General features: G+C 35.9%; 6 protein-coding genes across 8 annotated transcripts; 3 read left to right on the forward strand and 3 right to left on the reverse strand.

The window, feature by feature from the left end:
* The first annotated feature begins 758 nt into the window (after positions 1-758).
* LOC142551806 (protein SODIUM POTASSIUM ROOT DEFECTIVE 2-like) lies at positions 759-2,829 on the forward strand. The gene is made up of 3 exons (XM_075661222.1): positions 759-1,589; positions 1,764-1,839; positions 2,448-2,829. Exons 1-3 carry the CDS (start codon positions 1,035-1,037, stop codon positions 2,642-2,644), a joined length of 828 nt encoding a protein of 275 aa, XP_075517337.1. The 5' UTR covers positions 759-1,034; the 3' UTR covers positions 2,645-2,829.
* Positions 2,830-3,840: 1,011 nt separating this feature from the next.
* LOC142551805 (protein SLOW GREEN 1, chloroplastic-like) lies at positions 3,841-5,236 on the reverse strand. The gene has a single exon (XM_075661221.1). It carries the CDS (start codon positions 5,062-5,064, stop codon positions 3,994-3,996), a length of 1,071 nt encoding a protein of 356 aa, XP_075517336.1. The 5' UTR covers positions 5,065-5,236; the 3' UTR covers positions 3,841-3,993.
* Positions 5,237-7,036: 1,800 nt separating this feature from the next.
* Positions 7,037-9,043, reverse strand: LOC142551807 (pentatricopeptide repeat-containing protein At5g42450, mitochondrial-like). The gene is given in 2 exon segments (XM_075661223.1): positions 7,037-7,883; positions 7,886-9,043. Coding segments are annotated over 2 exon segments (1,518 nt in total). The 5' UTR covers positions 8,904-9,043; the 3' UTR covers positions 7,037-7,383.
* Positions 9,044-10,650: 1,607 nt separating this feature from the next.
* On the forward strand, positions 10,651-13,114 carry LOC142551808 (uncharacterized). The gene is made up of 2 exons (XM_075661224.1): positions 10,651-11,338; positions 12,857-13,114. Exons 1-2 carry the CDS (start codon positions 10,698-10,700, stop codon positions 12,861-12,863), a joined length of 648 nt encoding a protein of 215 aa, XP_075517339.1. The 5' UTR covers positions 10,651-10,697; the 3' UTR covers positions 12,864-13,114.
* A 789-nt stretch (positions 13,115-13,903) lies between these two features.
* LOC142551809 (uncharacterized) lies at positions 13,904-16,501 on the forward strand. 3 transcript variants are annotated; one of them, XM_075661227.1, is made up of 3 exons: positions 13,904-14,534; positions 14,868-15,287; positions 15,971-16,501. In XM_075661227.1, exons 2-3 carry the CDS (start codon positions 14,895-14,897, stop codon positions 16,223-16,225), a joined length of 648 nt encoding a protein of 215 aa, XP_075517342.1. In that variant the 5' UTR covers positions 13,904-14,534; positions 14,868-14,894; the 3' UTR covers positions 16,226-16,501. The 3 variants fall into 3 exon arrangements, with proteins under 3 accessions (XP_075517342.1, XP_075517343.1, XP_075517340.1); XM_075661228.1 differs by having other exon boundaries at positions 13,906-14,534; positions 14,996-15,317; XM_075661225.1 differs by having other exon boundaries at positions 13,907-14,534; positions 14,868-15,317.
* Positions 16,502-16,764: 263 nt separating this feature from the next.
* Positions 16,765-21,692, reverse strand: LOC142551810 (arginine biosynthesis bifunctional protein ArgJ, chloroplastic). The gene is given in 19 exon segments (XM_075661229.1): positions 16,765-16,942; positions 17,029-17,056; positions 17,058-17,100; positions 17,542-17,687; positions 17,777-17,854; positions 18,036-18,098; positions 18,423-18,545; positions 18,738-18,824; positions 18,903-18,983; positions 19,333-19,402; positions 19,664-19,722; positions 19,809-19,877; positions 19,952-20,002; positions 20,164-20,208; positions 20,549-20,622; positions 20,756-20,879; positions 21,002-21,058; positions 21,060-21,128; positions 21,485-21,692. Coding segments are annotated over 19 exon segments (1,410 nt in total). The 5' UTR covers positions 21,545-21,692; the 3' UTR covers positions 16,765-16,859.
* Positions 21,693-24,761: the final 3,069 nt, after the last annotated feature.

The raw sequence follows: 24,761 nt of genomic DNA on the forward strand, positions 1-24,761 counted from the left end.
ATAGTAAATTTTGCCACAATAAAAGACCAACGGATACTGGCATTTCACCCAATCTGGTTTGTGTGGAAGGCAGACAAAGAAATCATATCAGGGTGTGTGAAAATGAACTGTGAAATTGTGTGTTTCTTGAATTTATAATATAGTGAATTTATGGAGGGTCACATGATTTTATTCAGATTCATGGCATTATTTCTCCTACACTGGGGGTGTGGGGGGACCCAATTCATAAATTTTGTTTCGGGTTTGGTGACTGCTTAGATAAAAATGACCATTTCAAGTTTACTGAGAGTGAACTTGAAATTTCACCTCCAACATGAAACACACAGTAAATTTAAATATGTTCTGTTACATTAATTTCAACGAGTCACGGTTTCCTTAATTTTAATTCGCACAAAAAGCATCAGATTCCATTGATTTTCGAACCAAACCCAAATATTCCCACGGTTTCCTACTCAATCAACACATATTTTTGCTATTATTCTTTTTCCACTTAGACCAAAGAATCTCTCTTTTGGCCATTAGGAGCAAATGGGACATAATTTTTAGGGTTAATTTCAATTCACCTCGTTCCACCACTCTTGTCAGATATGAGTGATGGCAATGCATATCATGTTGGTTGGTGTATTGCATTCATGTTCTTGTTAGATAAGATCTGATGAATAAAACGTTTCATTTATGAAAAGATATGTTCGAGTGTGTATTTAGCTTAGATAAAGCTCGCCAAAAAAATTTATGTTCTTACATACCAAGGTATTTTTTTGTTAGGTAAATTCTGCATGGAGGAAAATTGAGAAGAAAACAAGTTTTCCGATGACTAAATGTGTTGGATATCTTGAGGTATAAAATTTGACTGGTAGAAAACAGTAGAAGTGTGCTAGTTCTCCTCTCTCTTCCTCCTAAACCTTGGAACCTAAACAACTCAGACTGCCATCACACAAAGAATCTCATCTTTAAAGAATCCCAAACTTTCTTTCTCTCAGCCCCACAAAACTGATTTCTTAAGACAATTTATCTCTTCATTCAACTCTCGGAAGATGAAGAAAATGGATATATTCTGCACATCACAAGTTTCGACGGCCATTTGCCTCAGCATGGAACAAAAACAACCAACGATATCACCTTCTCCATCTTCGTCTCTTTTACTCGGTCGAGCCCTCGACCGACACAATCCCATCATTCGCGACTCGAGAAGGATCCAGAAATCTCTCCCTCCTTGCAGCATTTCTCAGCCACCTGTCTCGCCCAAGCCAATCAAGAATCAAATCAAGAAAAAGAATACACAAAACCCTCCAAAGGAAAGTTACGATCAAACAGAGATCTTGAATGGTCTCACCACAAAAAGAACTGACGAAAAAGTCTCAGATGATGATACTTGGAATGGTAATACTAAAGCTGCAGTTCCTGCGAGGAAGAGCTGGAACTGTACCAGACCCGGTGATTTTATCATCCCTCCCGGTTCTACTAGGTATATGTTGAGTGATATGGCTGTTCCCAGTGCTGATCCCGAACCAGGATTGAAACAGTTTCCAGCTGAAATTTCCAAGTCTGAAGCGTTGAAAACAGAGGAACCATCTTCATCGCCAGAGCAGGTTTTCTTTTATATACATATAATAATATATCAGTTAATGTATTTTTGCTTAAATTGTTCATCTTGATTCTTATCCATCACATGTTTTGGATTGTAGTCTCTTGAGCAGCTTGTTGTATCACACAAGAGTAAGTTTTTTCCTAAAATATTTTATTTGTATGGTCTTGTGTTGCAGGTGGTGGTTCTGAGAGTGTCACTGCATTGCAGAGGATGTGAGAAAAAAATGAGGAAACATATCTCTAGAATGGAAGGTGTGGACGCATATGGTTAATGCGAGATCTCTTTTTGCCCCTTCGTTCACTTCTTTATGAGCAAATGTGTTACGGTCCGATGGTGTTATTATTTAGTTGTGTGTGTTTTGGCCTAACTAGTAAGTCTAGCGACTGGTCCATTACAAATTGTGGTATTTGTAGAAACTTTAGTTATGATCCATTGAAGCAAAGCGGATGGAGTAAAATTCTCAATTTTCTCCTACTCTTCTTCTGCTCTTCCCCCCGTTTCTTCCAGATCATGCTGTCACTGGTGTCGATTTCTCAAGAGATGGGAGATGTTAAATCTCATAGGTGTTGATAAATTAAAAGTTTCTTCTACCTAAGAAGCTAGTATTTCATATATAAGATCTCTTTACGAAGTAATGGCCCAAGAAATTTTCTTATACACCAAACCATTGCAGCAAATGATGTTGTTACTCTTGACTCAAAAACCATGTCATCTTACACACATAGGTGTAGGGGTGGGAGGTCGTTTCTCGATTGAAGTTTAATAAATTTGCCACAACCATTTGATACCTGCAATTCCCCTCAGAACTTACGTCAAGAATTCTATAAACAATATCTTTGTAACCAGCTACATCTTGCAGGAGTCACATCTTTCGACATAGATTTTCCAGCAAAGAAGGTGACTGTAGTCGGGAACGTTACACCATTAGGCGTCCTATCAAGCATATCTAAGGTGAAGAATGCTCAACTCTGGCTTCCTACAATACCATCTTCAATTCCACAACTCTATTTGCGTGGCACAGAACTGAACAAAGGATATAAAGTAGCTGGTGAATGAATCGGAAACTTGGCGAATGACTTTGAGGGATATTATCTTGAAATTTAGATTTATGTAAATTCGCTATCAATCAAAGTATTGCTTTATTCGTGAATTGAGAGGTTAGAAAATTGAATTCTTCACTGTATTTTAACACGTGTACTGATCGAATATCTAAACTTATTCGTTTGTAATGATATTTTGTGCTCGATATCTTGAATTGGATTCTCGATTTGTAACAAACTATCTCTAAGTCAAAAAAAAAAAAAAAAAAATACTACTCGCTGCCTACATCTCTGTGGAAAAACAGAGATGAGGTCACCTCAGGAAACTTTATGTTTAAAGATAACTTCTGTAATTGTATCAATATATATGACTATTATTTCCCCCTAGTCGAGTAACTCGTGTTAGTTACATTTTGATGACAAATTCGAAGACTGCGTTCGAATTAGCCATGAATGAACTCCTAAAATTATTCATCTCATTCCACTTCGTAACTCGTGTTAACATGCATTCGGATTCGGGTTAAGGATGGAGGACACTCAAAAATAAAAAAGATAAATAATATATAATGGTGACAACCTTGTGGCGAGCACCACGTAATCCATAACTTTATTATCAGAAATATTGGCAGCAGCACAAGAATTAAACCCTGACTAATGCTAAAGTTAAAATAGTTGGATATAATCAGCGCAGAACCCAATACTAGATAGGGGAAAAAATCTATAAATTTTTTTTTAAAAAATACGATATTATATTTTTATAAAAATATAAGCAACAAATTCATTCCATCCCCTTACCCAATATCCAGATACGCAAAGACATGTTTTCAAAGCATAACTACTGCCCATAATAACTATTAAACAACCCTCGATCAAAATGCCAACAAGGAAAGTATACACTCATTCATCGTAGACTCAGCTTCTAAGCACTCAAAAATTTGTCAATGCCTTCATCTGCTCATTTTTTGTCCTCTATTCCATTATCTCAAAATTGATTTTCCAAGTCATGGGCAAATATGCAGTTCTCTCATACAACGGTAAATAAATCAAGATGTACGACATCATGAAGCATGATATTTTGATGCTACATAAAGAGAATCTGCAATATGATCAAGCAACAATCAATTCAGACCAAACATCTAAGATGGAAACAAAACCAAATCATGTGGAGTTGGAAAGAAAGAATGTTCTTATTGAAAAACATTATTTGGATAATCGATTGAAGTTCGCGTTTCCTTGAATAATATATTTTCAGACATCATTTCATACATTACTAGTGATCATTGGCTTCATATCTGGAGATAACTAACATGAAACCGAGAAAAAAAACTACCACTACCACTACCACCACCAAAACACCCATGTTCCTCAACTCTTAGCCATAGCTCTTTCATTCTCCAACTTCTGAGCAAAAACTTTGGTGGCAATCATATTATCATCGAAATAACTAGCGTACGGGTGACCTTTTGGGACCAATCTACGATACTTCTCAAAGCTCTTCTCTGCTTCACTGTTCTTCCTCAAAAGAGTATAGATAATGCCCTGACATAAATAAGGCCTAAAATCCCTAGGCTCCTCCTTCACCAATTCTTGATAAGTTTTCAATGCGATTTCATATTGCCCCTCAAGAACCCGAATTTGTGCCAGCAAAAGCTTAAAGTCTCTCATGTCAGTCTTTTTATTATCCTTTCTACACAGCTTCATTGCATCCTCTACTTTCTTTTCAATGGTCTCCAACTCTTCACTCGAATGGCCCTGCGAGGCCACAGTCACTAGACCATGATATGCTTCCACGCTGAAAGGATTCTTCTTCAGAAGCTCGGTGAACCCATTTTTCGCCGATTCTGTGTCGCCACTATATGCATATAAATGGGCTTTCAACATTGGCCATTCTTTCTCGTCGGGCTCAAGATCGATTAACTTTTCAAGAATTTCAATGCCCTCGGGGATCTTTTTGCTCTTTATCTTGATTTCCATCAAATCTTTGAGACCATTAATATCATATGGGTTGGAGAGCAAATGTTCTTCAATCGATCTCTCTCTTTCTTCATCAGCAACTGCATCTTTCGTCGAGGATTCGACGGTGGAAGGGGGTAAAATCGGAGCAGAAATGGCGGGTTTCGACACGAAATGGAATTGGGAAAAGAAGAGAGCTGCGGCAGTGAATGTAGTGATGAGAGTGGCTTTGAGTGGGGCCAAAATTGAATTCATCAGAATCCCGGGGCTGGCGTCCCGAGGGATATCGGGATTTCTACATTTTGAATGTTGGAAAGCGGATTTGATAGAGGCGTGAAATAAGCGAGGAGGCGGTGGAGGGGGGTTTCTGAAGGAGAGGGAGGAGAAAGGCGTGGTGGCAGATGAAGGACGTAGATGTATGGGGGTGATGTACGGTTGGTGACGGCGGGTGGCTTTAGCGGCAGTGAGAGTCAGAGTGGCCATCGTTACGGTACAGAGCTCTAAACCCCTGTCGACGACGGAGGAGGGTGTCTAATGATCTCCAATTTTTAGAACTCGCTTTTGAGTTAAGAGAAAAAGCGCTATTTACAGATATAAAAGCGCTATTTACTATTTTCCACCAGGCTTTGAGAATTTAGGCCCGATATGGAGCGAAGAGCGTGGGATACAAAAACGGGGCTCCGTGAACAGAGGCTTTGTTTCAAAAAAATAATTAATATTGTAAAATCCAAGATTTTGTAATCATGATAATATTTCTATAATTTAAGTGTGTTAGAATTATGCAATCCTCGGATATCTATCTAATTATTTAAAATGTAAGATTTGCAAGATTATCTAAAGTTTTGTGGATAATTATATCGTGTACAATATTTTGAGCTCAAGATTTAAGATAATATTGTGCATATACTTTGAACTTGGGATAATAAATAGACCACGATCTAAGATATTAGATAAGGAATATTTGGATATGAGCAGGTAAAGTTTGAGATATAAATTCAAATTTGAAAAGATTTTTACAAGATAAAGATCTAAGATTTGATATGATATTGATCCCAGATAAAGATATAAGATTTGATATGATAATTATCCTAGATTTAAAGTTTGATTCAAAAATTCAAACGCAAGGATAATACACGATTAGGATAGCTGCTACCTCCCTATAAATAGGAAAAGCTCTCATTCAGAATTAACACCTCATTTACACATCAAATTTTCGAGTTTATGCTCTCGAATTTTCGAAATTTCCTCTTCAAAAATTCTGCACGAGTCATCAAAATTCTGTCCATGTTCAGAAATTTTTTTCTCTCGCTCGGGTAGTCGGAATCCGATCTCCACTGTTCAGAATATGCTTCCATATGTTTGGAACAACATATCCAAATTTCGGCCAAATCCAACGGTTAGTTTTTTGTTTATAGCATTCCCAAGAAAACTGCTCTGATTTTAGGCGGGAAACAGTATACTTACGGTTTTTCATCTATAAGCAAGTCAAAACAACTTCCAAACCCGATCTCCACCGTTCATAATTTATTTGACGCACTTGTGAACGTACTGTCCAAGTTTGAGCTTGATCCAACGGTGCAATAAGGCACAATGAATTTTTCAAGACTGCTGATTTTTCGGGCGATGGTGCTGCTGCGTTTTCAAAGTGTCGGTTACATGATTCTTCTATGATTTTCGAATTCTTCGTGTTTTTCTTCAAGGATTAAGGTAAGTGGGCTTGTTTTAAAGAATAAAATTAGTTATGCATGTTTCTTCGTTTTTACGAAAATACGGTCGAGTACACTTTCTTCTTCTCCTCCATTCTTGTGTTGGTTGTCATGTGGTTTTGGACACTGTGAGGATTCGACTGTATATGGGAGGGAATCCCAACCATGACATGACCCTCATATGGTGGGGATATAACCGATTCGGCCTCGCCCCCTTAGATGTGTAAAAATTAGGGACTGATATCAGTAAACCATAGAAAGTTGAGGAATCTCAGTGTCTGGTAAATGTTATGCATGTGATATGAATGATGTTATGCAAGTCACGTGATTTCGAAATTTTATGCATGTTCTTATATTGTGCTCGAACGGCCCCCACTTGCTGAGTATTTCCCAAAATACACACTCCTTACTCTACCTTCCCCAGATAAATCAGAAGAAGAAATAGAGAAAGAAAAACCAGACGCCAGTTTTTGGGCTGATAGTAGACGCATGAAGAATTTTAATTAAGAATATGTTATTGTGAGTTTTAATTAAAGTTGTAAACGCTTCCGCAGATTTTTATCGTTTTCAGAGTTACTATTGAAAAAACGATTCCATTTTTATGGTATTTATGATATAAACTGGTTTTGGTTTATACTGTACAGACTTGTTATTTAGCAATTATGTGATTGTTGAATAACGCCGGTGTCGACTAATCCCGGTCCCGGGGCGTGACAAATATTAATAAAGAAGATCCCAACACATTCTGATTTTTCAAATTTCTTGCAGATCCCAACCTCTTGACCACATTAAGAGGAATCTACTTCAGATCAAATAAATCGTGAAATGGAGTTATTACATTTTCTTTTAAAACAAAACCTCCTATAGGAAGGTCATTCCAACGGAAAACGACACCACTTCAAGTCCCACTTTCATCGCGCAAGTCTCTTTTATAAAGATAGATAAACGAGTAAGACTCGGATTCAGCGTAGAGAAGCTTGAGCATGGCTAGTGAACTCATAGAACAAGTTTGGCTTACAAACTCAAGTTTGAATATACTTCACGTCACCCTTAATCCTATTATACTGATTTGGTCAGAACGTGAGCCACTGATGCTTTAGGCTACTGCTGAACTTTCATGCCAGTCCATTGCATGTTCAAGAAAAAACCCCAAACACATGTAAATCTCATCCGCACAGTGATGTCTCTTGTCTCCTGTAACAAAAACATGAATCTTGCTTTTAATATCCACCCAACTGCTTCCAGGGATCCTATTCAATCCCTTCTCCCTCATCTCATGCCTGATCTTCACTACACTACGCCATCTTCCAGCCGCCGAATGCGCATTAGATAGCATTACATACGAAGACACATCTCCAGGTTCCAACTCCAAAATCTTTCTGGCTGCAACTTCCCCCAATTCTAAATTTGAATGAATCTGGCAGCCTCCTAGCAACGCCTTCCAAAATCCTATTCCAGGATCAAAAGGCAAATCGTGGATAAATATTTCAGCTTCACGGAACCTCCCTGAACGGGACAGCAAGTCAATCATACACGCGTAATGCTCTGCTTTTATCAAACTTGGGTCACCTTTTGCCTCCTTGAAGTACTCATACCTTTGTCGACAAGGCCAACATGATCACAAGCCAATAATAAACAAAGAAGAGTAACACTATTTGGTTGAAAGCCCGTTAGCTTCATCTTCTTGAATATTTCTATTGCATCGTTTCCTTGTCCGTTTTGCGCATAGCCACAAATCATAGCATTCCAAGAAACTACATTTTTTTCGAGAATTCTATTGAAAACCAACAAACTGTCCTCCATGCTTCCACATTTTGCATAGAAACTTATTAGAGAATTTGCAAGAAACAAGCTAAATTTACCCAAGAACTTCATAGCACAAGCATGAATGCTTCTCCCCATGCCAAGTGACCCCATATTAGCTGCAGAAATCACAGCACAAGGATATGTAAACTGAGTCGGCAACTCGCCTGCTCTTAGCATCTCAACAAAAAAATTCACAGCCTCCTCATTTTTGCCTGTTTGGCTGCATCCGCTGATCATTGTATTCCAAGAAACACCATTTCTTTCGGGCATGGACTGAAAAATCTCCACAGCTTCATCGAATCTCCCTTGTTTGATATACCCACGAATCAATGTCGTGTATGAAACGACATTAGGCCTATGGGTATCCACAAAAGCTCTGTGGTCATCCTCAATGCAGCCGAACTTCACATAAAGATCCACAATCGCGCTGCCCACGTAGATATTAGAGTTAAGGCCAACTTTTATGGAGAAACCTTGAATCTGCTTGCCCAAATGGAGGTCTTTTAGAAGAACAGATGAATGAATTAGCGCGCCAAAAGTGTGTTCGTCGGGTCTGATATTTACATGGAGGATTTTTGAGAACCGAATAAAGGCATCTTTATGGAAGTTTTGCTTCACCAAGTGGCGAATCAGTGCTGTTTCTGAGACCACGTCACGTTTGTGCATTTCATCGAGCACGTGGCCAGCGTCTGAATTTGGATCAAAAGACTCATATGGTTGATTTATAAATTCGCCAGCTCGAGGGAAGAATTTCCTTTGATATTTGTTGGCGGTGAGGGGATGATGGCGGCTGCATGCGGCGAGTTTCATGATTTCATCTGCAGACAAAACAATTATCGTGTTGACATTTTGCTGAAAATTGGATCATTTCTGAATATAGAAAGGCGATTGATTCTTTGAATTTGAAATGTTCCTCTACTTTTTGTGTGTCGTCTCAGTTGACAAAAAATAGAATAGACATTTTTTGAATCAACAGTTAGGTATTAAATTTTAAAAATTGACGCGATACTTGATAAAATGATGTTGATAAATGGGAATACAACAAAATAATAATTTTTTTATTTTTGTAATATTTAAATTTTGAATTTTTTATTTGACAAAAAAAATTAGTGGAAACATTTAAATGTATAAACGAAGTTATGAATGTTTCCTTTGAGTTGGTTCGAGTAGAGTCTCTTTTCCGTAATAAGTTTTTTGTGAGGCGTTTTCACGAATCTTTATCAGTGAGACTGATCAACTCTACCGATATTCACGATAAAAAATAATACTCTTTACATAAAAAGTAATATTTTTTTATGGGTGACCCAAATAAGAGATATGTCTCATAGATACGACTCGTAAGACCGTCTCACACAAGTTTTTTTTTGCCTTCCCGTAGAAGTTAGATCCACGATACTGATCTTGTGTTAAATCATGCTAATAAAACTGAGAATTCTTTTGAATTCAATTCAACGAACAAAAAGTTGTGGATAGTATGTTGTTTTAAAGATGATGTGCCTTCAAAACAGATTGAGACGAATATGTGAACAAGGTATTATTTTGTTGTTATCTCCGAAAAAAATTTAGTTCAATTGGAAGATACAGAAACGAAACAATGAAGAGTAGGTCTCTTGTGAGACGGTCTCACGAATCTTTATCTATGAGACGGGTCAACCCTACCGATATTCACAATAAAAAGTAATACTCTTAGCATAAAAAATAATATTTTTTTATGGATGACTCAAATAAGATACTCGTCTCACAAAATACGACTCGTGAGACCCGTCTCACACAAGTTTTTGCCAACAGTGAACTACTGATGTTGGAAGACCCAACCGGTTTTTCCAATATATCGTTTTTGGGACAGGTATAGGATGAAGCCCTCAAAGCCTGAAATCGCCGATCATTTGAGACCCATTTAACCAAAATTTCAAGCCCACCAACTACTGGTAATTTGTTCAAGATCCGACGAATCTTCCCTAAATTATCACAATTTTAGGTTTTGAAATTAAATTTGAAATTGAAATGACGTGATATTTTTAAGAAGAAAAAAATAATCACATCTAAAGTTCTACCAATCTATTATTTGACAAAAACTTATGTGAAACGATTTCACGGGTCGTATTTTGTGAGACGAGTCTATATTTGGGTCATCTTTGAAAAAATATTACTTTTTATGTTAAGAGTATTATTTTTTTATTGTGGATATCGGTAGAGTTGACATGTCTCACAGATAAAGATTCGTGAGACCGTCTTACAAGAGACCTACTCCTGTTATTTATCTTAAAAATTATTCTGTCATTTTAAATTAAATATGCAAAATATTAAGATACATTAACTTTGTTAAAAAATAAAAGTTACATGAATAAAAATAAAAAATCTCCGTAATACAATAAAAAATAGGAAAAAAATATACAGATTATACGATAAAAAAATGTAAATTCACAGTTAACATGATTAAAATAGAAAAATGAAAAGTATGAAACAAAAATATATTTTTTCCATAAAAGAATGGAGAGAAAAAGAAATATTTGACCTATAAATGTAATTTGGTACATGTATACAAAAGAGTGATATATCTCAGGCGGTCAAAACCCTCTCAAAACCCCCAATTCCGATTCAACCATGAATGGCAGCAATCCCTCTGCTACCCCCAATTTCGACAACCTCCTCATCCAATCCCTAATGGGCGGCCTTCATACTCGTGCTCCTCCCTTCCACGCGTCGCCTTTCTCAGCTGGTAAATCCCTCGAAGACCTCTTCTCCGACATGCTCCTCGACGTTTCGGACTTTGAATCAGACTCCGATAATCCCGATAATCCATCCTCTTCCTCGAAAACCCAGCTCGCGAAGGAGGAAGCTAAGCTCGAGAAGGAAATCATTCGCACCATTCTTAGCGGTGAGATTGAAAAGTTGAATCCCAATTCTGGTCAGGCTGTGGCGATCGGTGGACATCATATTTGCGTGGGTTTCCATGAGGAAACTGGGTCTGATTACAGAGTTTGGGAGTGGCACGGGCATATTATGTTGTTTGATGAGGAGAATGGGTACACGCCCGAGTATATTTACGGTAATTACTTTGAAAAGGTTGTTGCAGGGAAGATGAAAGTGAAGAAGAATAAGGTAAGTGGTGATGTGGATAAGAACGAAAAGGAGGCGGAGGAGAAGGTGGGGAATATGGGATTGAAGGAGCTGATTGACTATGTAGAAATGGGCTCTAGTCGGATTCTGCATCGAAATTTGAATGCCAGCTCCGGATCACCAAGGTTTGTATGTATATGCTAGTTTCAGTTACCTCTTGTTTTTGTGTATTTGAATGTTGAAATTCAGATTGCTTCAAGTTTAATGGATGCTGTGGAACGGTTTGCGGAATTGTTATTATATTATTATTTACAAGCTGCTGTGCACACTTTATTTTTAACAAGTTGCTATGCAAACACCAAAGAATTCATGACAGCCTACACGTATCTTTGTTACCCTTCAATTTTAGTAATTCTTACATTTAGTTTTTGACACCAAGAAAATAGTGACACCATTACGACTTAAGTAGTTTTCCCATGAATTCTGAGTTCTGTGATAGTTGTTGCTCTTTGTCCTAGTGAATTTAAGAACAACCTTGAGCCTTCACTATTTTTTTTAGAACACTAAATTTGGTGGTACAAATTTATACATCAAAATTAGCTTTTGTATGTTCCGCTTGCTAAGTGCATAATTAAAAATCTGTGGTGAGTTGGTAAAGTCTTTAAATTCAATGTCCCTTTTTTTGTTCAATTTGTTTTCTCTGGTAGCTGTTTTAAAATTTTCAGGGACTTACTCTTGTTGATCTTCAAGGATCATGTTGTTTTGTGTATTTAATGTGTAGTCATATGATTTATGCTGGTAAAATGGAGCTTGATAAAATTTAAAGTTATCTATTCGTATAAGTTAATGCTTAGATGCTGTGAGAGAAGCATGTGTACCTTTCACAGGAAACTGTGATTAGAAAAACAATGAGGTCCAAGTTCTATATATGAAAGACGTATGGTTTCTTTTTGAATTTATAAACCTTGAATTGGAATTAGGATCAACTTGCTAGTTTACCTTTTGCCACAGAACACTCGCAAGAGGAAAGAATGAAAAGAGTAAAACAGTAGTAGAATAGACATTCTTTCCCGATTATTTAGGACCTTCAAAATATCGAAGGTCAAGAATAATGATAAACTGTTTCAAAACATTTTTGCTAACTTGAGTCTGATAGTCATTCTAAATAAAAGCATGCTATGCATGTGTTGATATTAGTTTCATTGCAAGTCCATTCAAAACCTTCAAAATATCGAAGGTCAAGAATAATGATAAACTGTTTCAAAACATTTTTGCTAACTTGAGTCTGATAGTCATTCTAAATAAAAGCATGCTATGCATGTGTTGATATTAGTTTCATTGCAAGTCCTTTTGAATGTTTCTTGATATTGGTATGCCTGTTCTTTTTTATATAATTTGTTTGCCATTAGTGATGGCAAAATCTATATTAGTATCCATGCACATATGCGTACATTGTACTTTAATATTGCCTGTGTTGGTGATGCTTCTTCCAACGATTTACTTCTTGTTAATTTGTAAGAAGGCGAAAAAATTCGCAAAACAAAACCAGAAAAAAGAAAGAAGATGGAACTTGACACTTTTCCAAAATCATACTACTGGGTTAAATATCATATATAACGTGATGTAAACTCCTATTTCAAGTTATGTAGTAGGCATCACGCAACTAGGACCATTGAAGGCTGTACTCTTCATTTTTTGAACAGGTTCTAGCTGGAAGGTCTCACATAAGCTCAAGGATCTGTTTCAGGATAACAATGAAGGCACAACTCATTTCCTTTGGTACCAATTCCGTCACAGTGATGAAAATTGAGTGCTTAATCTTCATTGAATTATTCTGCCCAATATTCAAAGACCTTGGTCTGTTACCCTTGTCTTTTTTCCTCCCTTGGTTACTGTATAAAAAAGATGATCATACTTCTACCTTTTCTGAATTTATATCAAATGTGGCGTCTTTCTCTGCATTGGTTCAGCTGGTACATGCTTGAAATGTTTGTTAAACACGAAATGCTTGCTGCAAATCTTGTTTCACTCAAACCTTATCTCTAAATTCATGCTCGATCTTCTATAATAGGATTGTAACTTGGCATCAATAAACGCAATGTTGAATATTAAATATATGATTCCAAATTTCAGAAACACCCAATTTTGTTTTAAATTACAGTTTAGTGGTACCATATTGTCTTTTTTTTTTTTTCCTAAAAAAAAGAATGTCTAATTGCTTCGAAAAGATTAACTGCATAATTCTCCACTCCAAGATCACCGTTGAGGCATATGTTCCTAATTAAATTAGGGACTTGAAATCCCAATAAAGGTGCACTTTGGCTAAACTGTTGGCCCTCTTTTTTTTCTAATGCAATATTGCTTTTAGCTCTCAGAAAAAAAAAACCATTTGTTGTACTTTAATATAGCATATTTTTTTAAAACAGATTAAAAGGAGCCTCGTGTGTAATAAAACCACTCAAATTAACAAAAAATTTGAGAGCAATCAAAGCATAGTTCCTCCTCACACTAAATCTTCAAAGAATATGTTATATTTTATATAATTACTTTGGAGATATTTCCCCGAAAATACTCATAATCTGAAATTTGTTATTTTCCAATTATTCTCAGAATCCATAGATTTTATAAATGATGATTTAATGTTGTAATAATAAAATAGGAAGCTAGAGTCCAGACCGTGAGATAGGTTAAAAACGTAATTTAATAATAATAATAATTTTTAGATTAGGATAACTATTTACGTACAGAAGTTGTTGACCGAGAGATAATATTTACTGTTGAAGCCTTGTTGTATTGGGTATGCTATGTAATGGAACCCGGCGATTCCTAGGGTTTTGACGGCGATCTTCTCATGATTCCCGATTTGAATCCAGATCCTGTTGGAGTTTTTGCTGCAAGAAATCCCAAAGAATTTGGTCGCTCGTTTGATTCTTTTGTGGAAGATTAAATCCAATAATAAATAAATAGGGGAATTGGGAAGTTGAAGAGCATCGAACAATGCATTCGGTGCCTTGTAGAGATCTGATTCTTCCCACGCGCTCTCACTTGACGTCCTTCTATGGAGGCTCGTTTTCTCATCGTCTGAAACATCTTGAAAAAGGTGATCGGCGTGGTAATATTAGTAGTTAACCTTCTGCGAACATTTTATTTGTTTTGAGATCGGTTACTTCTTTTACTTTGAGGGCTTTTTGCTACCTTCTTCTTATCTGTTTACCCGATTTTCGTATCGGATATTGTACTGATAAATCTTGGTTGTGAGATACCTCTGATTGGAATTCAACTTCCGGATCTTCCTCTTCTCTGTTAATTGGATCTCGTTTAAATACCGCGGTTGAGCTGTAGAGGTGAAGAATTATCCCAGAATATCCAGATAGAAATAAGGTACTTTCTTGGCATATTTGCAGAGAGATATTATTTTTTTGCTTATTGCTTCAAGATCATATTTCGTGGTGAAATTGTTCTCTTAAAGAAGGGAATAAGATAAGTTGACCAAGGGCTTACCTTAGGTTATCAAATGAATGTGTGGGTTTTCTTAATGGAAATATATGTATTTCTGGTACTGCCAAATGGTGTATTATGTTTCAATTCCACCTTTTGTGTAAATTTTGAATCAATGATTTTTACACAGCTGAAGGTCAAAAGGAATTATTGTGCTTGGTTTTGTATGTGATACTGTGTTCCAAATCTCCTCAATTCGAGTCTAACTTTTTACAGGTCATCCCTTTAGTTAGAACATCTTAGATGGAAGTGTGGGTTCCTTGTAATACTCCAACCCCCCAGAATATAAGCGGCAATAGTGGATTTTCATTGGATCCACACAATTTTACTCGTTGCAATGCAAGGGACAATACTATGAATGAACTGAAGACGTGTTTTACTGAATTTCTGAACATTCAAGATGGCCAAAAATCAATGAGTGGCTTCTGCCTGTCTTCCGATAGAAATGCTATAGGTAATGTTGTGAAGAAGGAGGTTGGACATGAAGACTCTAACAAGAGTACATCAAGCAGTTCAGCTTCTGAAAAATTATTCAACGAGTGTGCCACATTTACACCTCCTGGAAAGCTTAAAGTAGAGGAATTGTTTGGACGGAAAGAAATGCAGGAAACGGATGTTACCGCTGAGATCCCTGAAGTAAATAGTTCTCTTAAGCAGTCCTTGCCTGTAAGTTTTCATTTGTTCTCTTGAGAGTGGTATTGTAAGAATCATTTTGGTTGGGCAATGTGTAGTTTTCTATTTTCAACTGTCATTAGGGTCTGATACTGTTTGTGGATTTCTTTAGTTCATGCGAGGTAGGTTTCTACCCCCCCATGTATTCAGCTTCCATGTGATATGTCTTTAATCGTATGCTCAACTGTGTATCCATGGTTCAGATTTTGCAGCTCTCTCGGGTTAAGGCTGAATAAATATGCCTTCTAAGATTCGGGCAGATAACACAATTGCATGCCATTAAGCTTTACATGCCTTACCAATAATTCAATGCCATATATAATTTGTCTGGATTTCCAAATTATACTATTTTGTTTTTGGTGATTTGTTCTCACCAGAACAAGCTTCGTGGATCATTCAGGAGAGTAAAGGTTTTGCCCAGCTTCTTTAGTTTGTCGAACTTTTAATTTATTTTACACACTATTACTGCTGTTTTGTTGTTATTTTTCATGGTTGGCCCCTTTTAGATATTGAAATAGCTGTGGTTTTTGAATTGATCATGTCCCAGACATATGGGTATATACGTAAGGCTTCATCTCTTGGGAAGTTACTGTTAACAACTGTTATATTTTGTTTCCTAAATCCTAACCGAAGGTCTAATCTTTCAGACTCCTGTGAAGCTTGTATCTGCCATGAAAGGTAACCGTGAAAAGCTGGGAATACCAACTAAGAAGCTTTCTGTGACATGGGATCCTGAGGTCTATGATCCAGTTCCAGCATCGGTTTCACACTTTCCTTCTTACAATAATCAGCATTGCCGCAGTAATGGCAAGAAGTACGGAAAGAACAAGCAAAAGGGTGGCTCCAAATCTTTGCGAGGAAGCAAGGGAAAAGACAAGAAGCAACGCCTAAAAAAGTGGTAATGCCAACAAGTTCAAGCCTTCGTAGTTGAGAGTGAGCGAACCCATTTGGTGTCGTTTTTCTGGAGAAATCTGCCCTGATTCGTGTCTACTACATGATTGCCTCTCTATGCTAGTTCGCGTTTGTTTTCATCTCACCCATTGTGTATAAATAATGGGAGGGTGGGATCTTGTAAGTTTTTGTGAAACATGCAAGATCGGTTAAATTTTTAACTTTCTGTATCAGGAGATTTTGGCACAATGTGTTTGAATCGATTACTTTGCGGTTACTACTGCTAATTGATGGCTCATGCTTTGTGCAACTAGGCTGTCCGACGTTATAGACCATTGACTAAATGTTGTCTTTTGGGAAGTGTTCTAATTTTTGGGCGGAAGTAAAAATGAGGCATATTTATAATTTTTTTACAATTTATATTTATACTTTAATACATCCAAGATACAATATGATAGGTTAGCTTTTCATTCACTCTCTTTTTTCGCATAATCTTAGAATTTTGATGTGCTATGGGAAGAGGAAAAAACATATCAAAATTTTGGGAATTTTAACTTAATTTTATATAGATGCATATAAAATCATTTAAAACACATGAAGAGTTTCAGCTAATTCACTTGCGAAATAAGTTTTTAAACAAATTAGCTACGTTGTGTACTCTGCATTAATTTTCACATAATCATAGCTCAAGTCACAGCCCCAAGCCAACCCACTTCCTGGACCATCACCTGTCGAAATACGCATGTATGTTCACAGTTGACCATACGAAGATTTAAAAAGAACTCATGGTTTCTTACATATTTCTGAAACTCACCAATAGATATCTGAATTAGAACGGTTCCCGTGATTCTCACCCGCCGTCCTAAGATAATTACTAGCCGCAGTCCTGCAAATTATCAAAGGATTGATGTTTTTGAGATGTCTCTGTTCAAATTGATTTTATCAGAAAAATTAAGCAGCTTGGCCGTCCATCTAAAGAAAAACTATTTAGGTTTAACTATTTAAGAATATTAACATAAAATATTTTGAATCTTTCACTATTCAATTGGGAAGGGAAATAAAAAAGAAATGCTTTGTATAAGTCAAGTGTTCCTCATATCTCAAGAACTTGGAGGAGAGCTTACGGTTTTGCTTCAAGTTCCAATTTTTCACTTTATAGAAATGTGGACGAACCAGATCACAAAATGGTTACCGATTTTGGTTCAGGTAATCTGGTTTCATATGGAAATAGAAAACATGTTCCAAACTGAATCATAGTCAGATCCAACTAGACCTCTTGCCTGGTCGAATTCAATGTCCAGATCAGTGTTTGAAGTGATTAGCATACCTGTCAAATGGCAGCGGCTGGCCGTTATCCATTAACAAAATATTCCCAAGAGATATTTGGAGTTTGTTTAAATCAAAAGGAACTCCTGCGTAACCAGCAGCACAAGCGATTCGACCCCAGTTTGGATCTCTCCCATATACCGCGGCCTATACATCACAGAGCAAAATATGGGCCCAGAAGAAAGATATAGCTACTACTATGCTTGAAACATTTTACATATCGTACTGAATCATGCCTTGGTTAATGAAGAAGATGCCACTGATCGTGCAACCTTAGCTGCTTCCGCTTCACTGTAGGCTCCATTTACTTTGACCTGCATACAGATTCGAGTCAAATCCACCATTTTGCAATCATGCTCTGGTGCTGTCGGTCGAACCAACACCCACTTTTATTTGTAGAACTCACAGCACGTTCAACATGTAAGTAGAGCAATACATATATTTGGATTGTTATGGTTGTAAAATGTCAAAAATTCTGTTGCGAGAGGTGCACACCTCAATCAAGCATGTCGCTCCTTCACCATCCCAAGCTATTGATTTTGCAAGGCCTTGCATCACCTACCAAAGAAGTCAAAATTAGGACATGACATTAGTCCATGAAATTTAATGTTACCAAGTTATTCCATGTTACGCATGCGGTTTATGAAATTTAATATTTACCAAGTTATTCTACGCTAACATGCCGTCTATGAAATTTAATTGTTCCAAGTCATTCCACGTTAGGCATGCCTTCACTTTCACAAGCTCACAGTATCACCAAATACAGATCTTTTGATGCATAATAAATACTGTTAAAAAAAAAAGATCATGGTAGAAACATTACAGACCAATCTCATTCCGTATGATTTATTAATTGAAACTGCTTAAATCAATTAAACTTACAGCATCAAGACATGCTTGCAGATGCTGTGACTCGGGACTTTGTAAAGAAGAAATATTGTTTGCTCCCGAAAGACCGCTAGCCAAAGCAATGACACAATCATTAGTACTAGTGTCTCCATCTACCTGCCAAATAAACATCTCAGAATGATGATAGAGGGCAGTGGAAAGGGCAACATCGACAATGGATGCACACAGACACAACTAACACAGATACTCAAAAGTAGCACGGTTATCATCCATAAAAAGTTTAGCAACAAATGCTCATAATTTATATCATTAGATATATGTAAATAACACCAGGACGATGATACTTACAGTTATTTGATTAAAACTACGGTTCACAGCAACAAGTACCATCTTTCGCCAAACATCACTTGTGACCAAAGCATCAGTGGTAATGACCTGAAAAAGTAGAATCATGGGTATTGGATAATTGATGCTGATTTCTTGAATAACGTCAAAAGAATATTAGCAACCTACACCAAGCATTGTTGCCATGTTTGGGTGGATCATCCCGGAGCCCTTGGCCATACCGCCTACTCTTACACAGGTTCCTCCGATCTAAATGTAGTAAACTTACCAATTAAAAGCATGAAAAACTTTTGTCACAGGGAGAGGAGAACAACTCTTCAATCATTGAAGGAAATTACATTAGCTATAAAGATAGTTATATTCAGTTCCTAACATACAAGCAAAGTCCAGTTAGTAATAAAATGAAGCGATAGAGAGAAGTGACTTCCAATGTTAGTCTTGAACTGGAATTAGGAGATAGTAAATGAGAAACAAAAAGAAATGATGTCATCCTTGATCTGGAGATTAGTTCAGTACAGAAATAAATGTTGGATAAGTGAATGCAAATTGAAAGTGTTATCTAAATATGCACTTGCATGGACAAAAAGAAGGCACACACCTTAGATTCAATTGCGACACTTTTGCTCACAAGATCAGTTGTAGTTATTGCTACAGCAGCCGAGTCTGCCCTACTTATCCAATAACAATATTTACCATTATAAATCTAGAAAGGATCAATATAGAGAAAGTTATAAGATAAAATACAAGAAATGAAATGGTGTGGATTCTATGATAGGTTCAAGAGAAAAGATAAATAGCGAGAGAAGTTTGGTCGACAATAGCAGTCAGCTTAACATCCACGTAAAAAAATACACGCGCAAAACATAACTTTTCGATAAAAAGAGATAAATTATAGGATGAGAAGGTGGTGCATTCAATCAGAAGAATACCCCTGAACAGAAGATGAAAGGTGATTAACTAAATTTGGAAGAGCCTTGAGAAGAGCTTCCTACATGTGGCAAAAACGGTGTTAATTATGTTACTCATGTTCCAAATGTTCAGTTGAACAAGACCATGTTGATGACCAAGAATCACCTTCTTGATTCTTTGACCAATTACGCCAGTAGATTCAATCAAAACTTGGAAAGGATTCAATTGCAGCAACTGCAGTTAATAGGAAGTTAGGTACAAAAAATGTTTGGTTCCTCTAATTGGAAATAACTCTAAAAATTGCATACCTCGGAAAGGGCATGAGAGCAATCTAGAACATCCTGGTAACCAGCATCCCCCTACATAAAATGTAAGGTATCTTAGCTCCATCGCATAAAAATTTCTTTGAACATGACAATACTAGCCAGCAAGAAATATTAGTATAATGAAAAAAGCATGCACAGAAAAAATGATATTCCATGTCCACTTTCAGAAAATAACCAGCCAAAATAAAACTTACCGTTGCTGCATTTGCCTGACCAGCATTTATTAGTATTGCACGAGCCTGGAAGTAGAATAGAGACATCCATCAAGTGAAGTGTTGGGAATAACATGGAAGAAATTAATTTCTGGATAGACAAAATATATTGGCAATTGGAGAAAATCAGAAAATAGCTCTAATGTTTCCAAGAGTTCGCATACTCTCAAATTTATGCACATACCCATTTCTTTCTATTCCTTCCATTTGAATTCAAGAGACTAGTAGTCACACAGTTTTTCACATCATTTCAGCAGTCTAACATTATCTGATGCAAATGGTACTTAAAGTTTTCCATGCCTGCTGAACTAAACTCACTTTTGAGCCGATCGCATGACAAGGATAAAAAATCGTGTCCCTAACATACCGTTGGGGAGTCATCTAATGCTTTTTTACAGTATAGTACAGGTGCAGCTGCAACCACGTTAGTGGTGAACGCCCCTAGAAAACAAAACATTTGTCAAAAGCATGACACAAAAAATTTCTGACAATGAGCCCTGTGCATGTGCATTTTTCGCACACATAACTTTGAGTGGAATAATGCAAGCTAATTTCTCTAACAAAGGAAACCAACCTGCCGATATGGCATCTGTATCACAAGTGATCAATGCAAGATCAGGCTTTTCTCCAACTGCTCGTAATCCACCATACATTCCAGCAGCTTTGAAACCTTTTGCAGCTGCAACTCCCCCTGGAATCTATACTTAAATACCATAAATGTTGAAAAAAACAAGTAAAATTAATGCTTAAAATTCCAAGTGCTGTGAGATCATGTTTAATTAAATAGACCACAGACGAATTTCAATATGTTAATGACAACCTGTTGCCAGGGCCCTTCAGGCAACAAAATCGGTGCTGCAGGTATGTAGCTTGACACAGTCCTTTGCAATAGATGAAGTAGCAAACACTCTAAAACTCATTCTCAAATGGCCTGACATGCAAAATACCTGCACAACACGATTTCTTCAATTGCAAATCAACAAAATGGCGCGTTTAATAATTAAATCCAACATCCCCTAAAAGCTCAGGCTCAGACCCAGATACTATCCGACATTAACTCCATCAAAATGAGCTAATACTCATTTAACACAACGTCAGAACTTACACCGCCATAAATCCACACAGCTTATACTCCCAGAGTAAATTACAAAAAAAAAAGTTTCAGCATTAAGCTGGTAACCGTTCGAAATTGGTTCATGGGTCAGAAAGTATCCTTTAACGATCAGTAAATTTAATCACTGGCAGAAAACCAACTAAAAACACTCCATTCTAAAACAAAAATTTTAAAAAAAAAAAATCAAACCTTTGGTTCATTTTGTGCTGAGGATCTGATGCAGACATGTTGAGGAATATACGAAGCCATTGTTGACGCGGATCAACTGAAATGAGGGTATAACTTTTATTAATAAACTAACTGAAATAATTGTTCCAGAAATTATTTAAGTTGCAGTTAGGATTTGTGAAGGCAATTTTAGGGTTTAAGCTCTTTTCGGCTTGTACGGAATTTTGCACGTCAAATTCACGAATCTATGGTAAATTTTAAATTTACCGTATCTATTACATCATCATATCATACGGGCTTTCTATTTGGGCCCAGAATGAATCAACATTAACAAAATTTACATTAATTTTAAATATATATAATATTAAATCTATATGAAATGCGCATAAATGAACTAACAATCATAATTTAAAGATTAAAATGTAATACCTTCTGTAATTATTTAAGTGTACTAAATTAGCGATTTAAATTATATATAATTTTAATATTTTTTCAATAATAAAAAAGATATCTCTCTTGCTTAATAAAATAGTATATAGATAATAATAGATCTCTAGTTTCAATTTTCAAAATCGTTCATTTGGTATACATAAAATGAATATCAATTTCTGATTATTAATTGTATGTATCAAATTTTAAATTTATAGCATTATTATGAATTTGGCATGCACATGATATGTTATGAGTAGGCCTCTTATGAGAAGATTATATCTGCGAGACAAGTTGGCATGATTCAGAGTTGCAATAAAAATAATATTTTCGACATAAAAATAATATTTTTAAAAAAAAAGTTGAATCAGGTCGTTGATCCATCTCAAAAAATTGACATATGAGACATTCTCCTATGAATTTGTGATATATTATTTACACATAATGTGATCAGTCTCATATAAATTTGTGATATATTATTTACACATAACGTGATCAACACATTGTAAAACTAATTTATTATAGCCTTAAGCGTCAAATACCACATGACATGTGTGCATCAAAATATATGCAGCGACCAACAATAATAAAACAATTCTTGTTGCTTTAATTATACACGAAAATTCACGTGAGATCGTCTCATAAATAAATTTTGTGCAACAGATCTATGACCCGACTCAATGCATAGAAATATTTTATTTTTTATTCCAAAAGTATTACTTTTTACTATAAATATAAACTGAATCATGTCTTCTCAAATATATAAATTTGTGATATTGTCTCAAAAATTACTTACTCTTAATTATATTAGTAATGTCACACAGTCCATGCATGTGAATTTATTATTATAAAAATTAATGTATAGCATCTTTGAATATCAAAATATATCAATGTTAAAAGGAAAAGATATTAAAAATTATAGATTTAAAACATTGTTTGACATGTGAGATACGATGATAGAAGTATATATGATATAAAGATGCATAAAATAGTTTATAACTCAAATATCTAGTAGGATTTGAGTCTGAAACAAAAAAGACATCAAGAAAGGAGTAGGTCTTCTGTGAGACGGTCTCACGAATATTTATCTGTGAGACGGGTCAATCCTACCGATATTCACAATAAAAAACAATACTATTAGCATAAAAAGTAATATTTTTTCATGGATGACCCAAATAAGAGATTCGTCTCATAAAATACGATCCTTGATACCGTCTCACACAAGTTTTTGTCTCAAGAAAGTATACGCTACTAAGACATAAGGATTACCAAATAAACAAAATGCATGAATTCATTGGGAATTTTCACTCGAATAACATAGTAAATATAGATATTTGATCAAGAGAATATAGATTTTGATAATTGGTTTGAGAGAATTTAGAATATACTGGATTAACTTTTTATAGACAACACGAATTTTACATAAAATAGGTAGGATATCGTGAAAATAATTTGATAAACCCGGCCAATAATTCGTATTATGGATAATTAATCACACCTTTAATAATTAACACAAATTACATGGTTGTTGAAAAATATAATAAAAGAATAATGAAATCCTATTTAGAGTAACTAATGGTTAATTATTTTGGCTATGATTTGGATTAGATTTACATAATTTCATATAATAAATGCATTGGAATCCCAATGTGAATGGATAATCTTTGACCTTGTACGTAATGCAAATATATAAACCCCACCAAACCCACCTCTTCTCCCCCACATTCCAAACCCAAACCCTCCATTATTACACCGTACTGACAATTCAATGTCACAGAGGACCCACCGCCACCAGCGCCGGCCATCTCAGGGTGTATTTCTGCTGCCGGACAACCTCTCCGACCCTCTTCCGGAGGATACCTCAGGTGGAGAAAGCAAGGTCGTCAGGCATCCGCCGCCTTCCGCCATTCAAGCTCCTCCACCGACCCACTTTCCGCCGACGCAAGCTCCTCCCAAGCCTGTGGAACAAATGCCGTTTCCCGATCGTTCTAGTAAAGGGTAGTAAAGTTTCTTCCACCCCCCTCGCTGTGCATGCGATCTGAGATGAAAGCTGTTTGATTCCATTTAATATATAATTTATTAGGATAATCATGAATATCTATCTATATTTGGTGATTTTTTTTTTTTTTTTTGAGCATTACATTTGGTGATTTCATTTCTTGTAGCTTGACTGTGCGAGGATTTTAGGACTCAAATCTTCAAGTTATTTCATGAGTTTGTTCGTTCCCAAATCGTGATATTCATTTAGATCGAAGGTATCATCAAATGATATACTATATAATTAAGATTCAATAAATTTTTTCCATTCGTTTACCATTATCCATATTTCACATTACCTAAATAATTTTTTATATTATCATTAAAACATTCATTTAATAAAGACTTACAGTATATTATATTATATTTTTTAAAAAAAAAAAAGAAGAAAGAAAACTTTCGAAGCAATAATGTAGGTGCAAAAATTAAGGCAGTAAACTAATATGGGGATTTGTTAGGAATTTAATTTGGTCAACAAATGAATAAAAGAGGTGGCCACCTACCCATCCTCTTTGGGACAATTTAAGAATCAAATCACATGACTCTACATTGGACACAACTCCCTCCATTATTATTATTATTATTATTATTATTATTATTACAGATATATATTTTTATTACTGAAATAAGTTTTGTTCGAAAAGTGCACCGCATTTTAAACATCATTGTTTGCTTTAATTTTGGGTAGAATATATACACCACATTTGTGCTCAATATCGGGGTAATTCGCATATAGTGGATGTACAGTTTTGATAGAGTTAAACAGATCATGTCCAAATTTGTGATCATTGTTGAGGTAATACTTGTCCAGTAAATGTACAATTTTGATATA

This window comes from Primulina tabacum, chromosome 7, assembly GCF_025594145.1.
Source record: "Primulina tabacum isolate GXHZ01 chromosome 7, ASM2559414v2, whole genome shotgun sequence".
NCBI lineage: Eukaryota > Viridiplantae > Streptophyta > Magnoliopsida > Lamiales > Gesneriaceae > Primulina > Primulina tabacum.

Bases quoted from the DNA above. Each gene is read 5' to 3' on its own strand.
- LOC142551809 (XM_075661225.1), top strand. From the start codon at position 14,895: ATGGAAGTGTGGGTTCCTTGTAATACTCCAACCCCCCAGAATATAAGC. The intron at 15,318-15,970 runs GTAAGTTTTCAT...CTAATCTTTCAG, and splicing joins CTCTTAAGCAGTCCTTGCCT to ACTCCTGTGAAGCTTGTATC.
- LOC142551805 (XM_075661221.1), bottom strand. From the start codon at position 5,064: ATGGCCACTCTGACTCTCACTGCCGCTAAAGCCACCCGCCGTCACCAA.
- LOC142551806 (XM_075661222.1), top strand. From the start codon at position 1,035: ATGAAGAAAATGGATATATTCTGCACATCACAAGTTTCGACGGCCATT. The intron at 1,590-1,763 runs GTTTTCTTTTAT...CTTGTGTTGCAG, and splicing joins CATCTTCATCGCCAGAGCAG to GTGGTGGTTCTGAGAGTGTC. The intron at 1,840-2,447 runs GTGTGGACGCAT...TACATCTTGCAG, and splicing joins ACATATCTCTAGAATGGAAG to GAGTCACATCTTTCGACATA.
- LOC142551808 (XM_075661224.1), top strand. From the start codon at position 10,698: ATGAATGGCAGCAATCCCTCTGCTACCCCCAATTTCGACAACCTCCTC.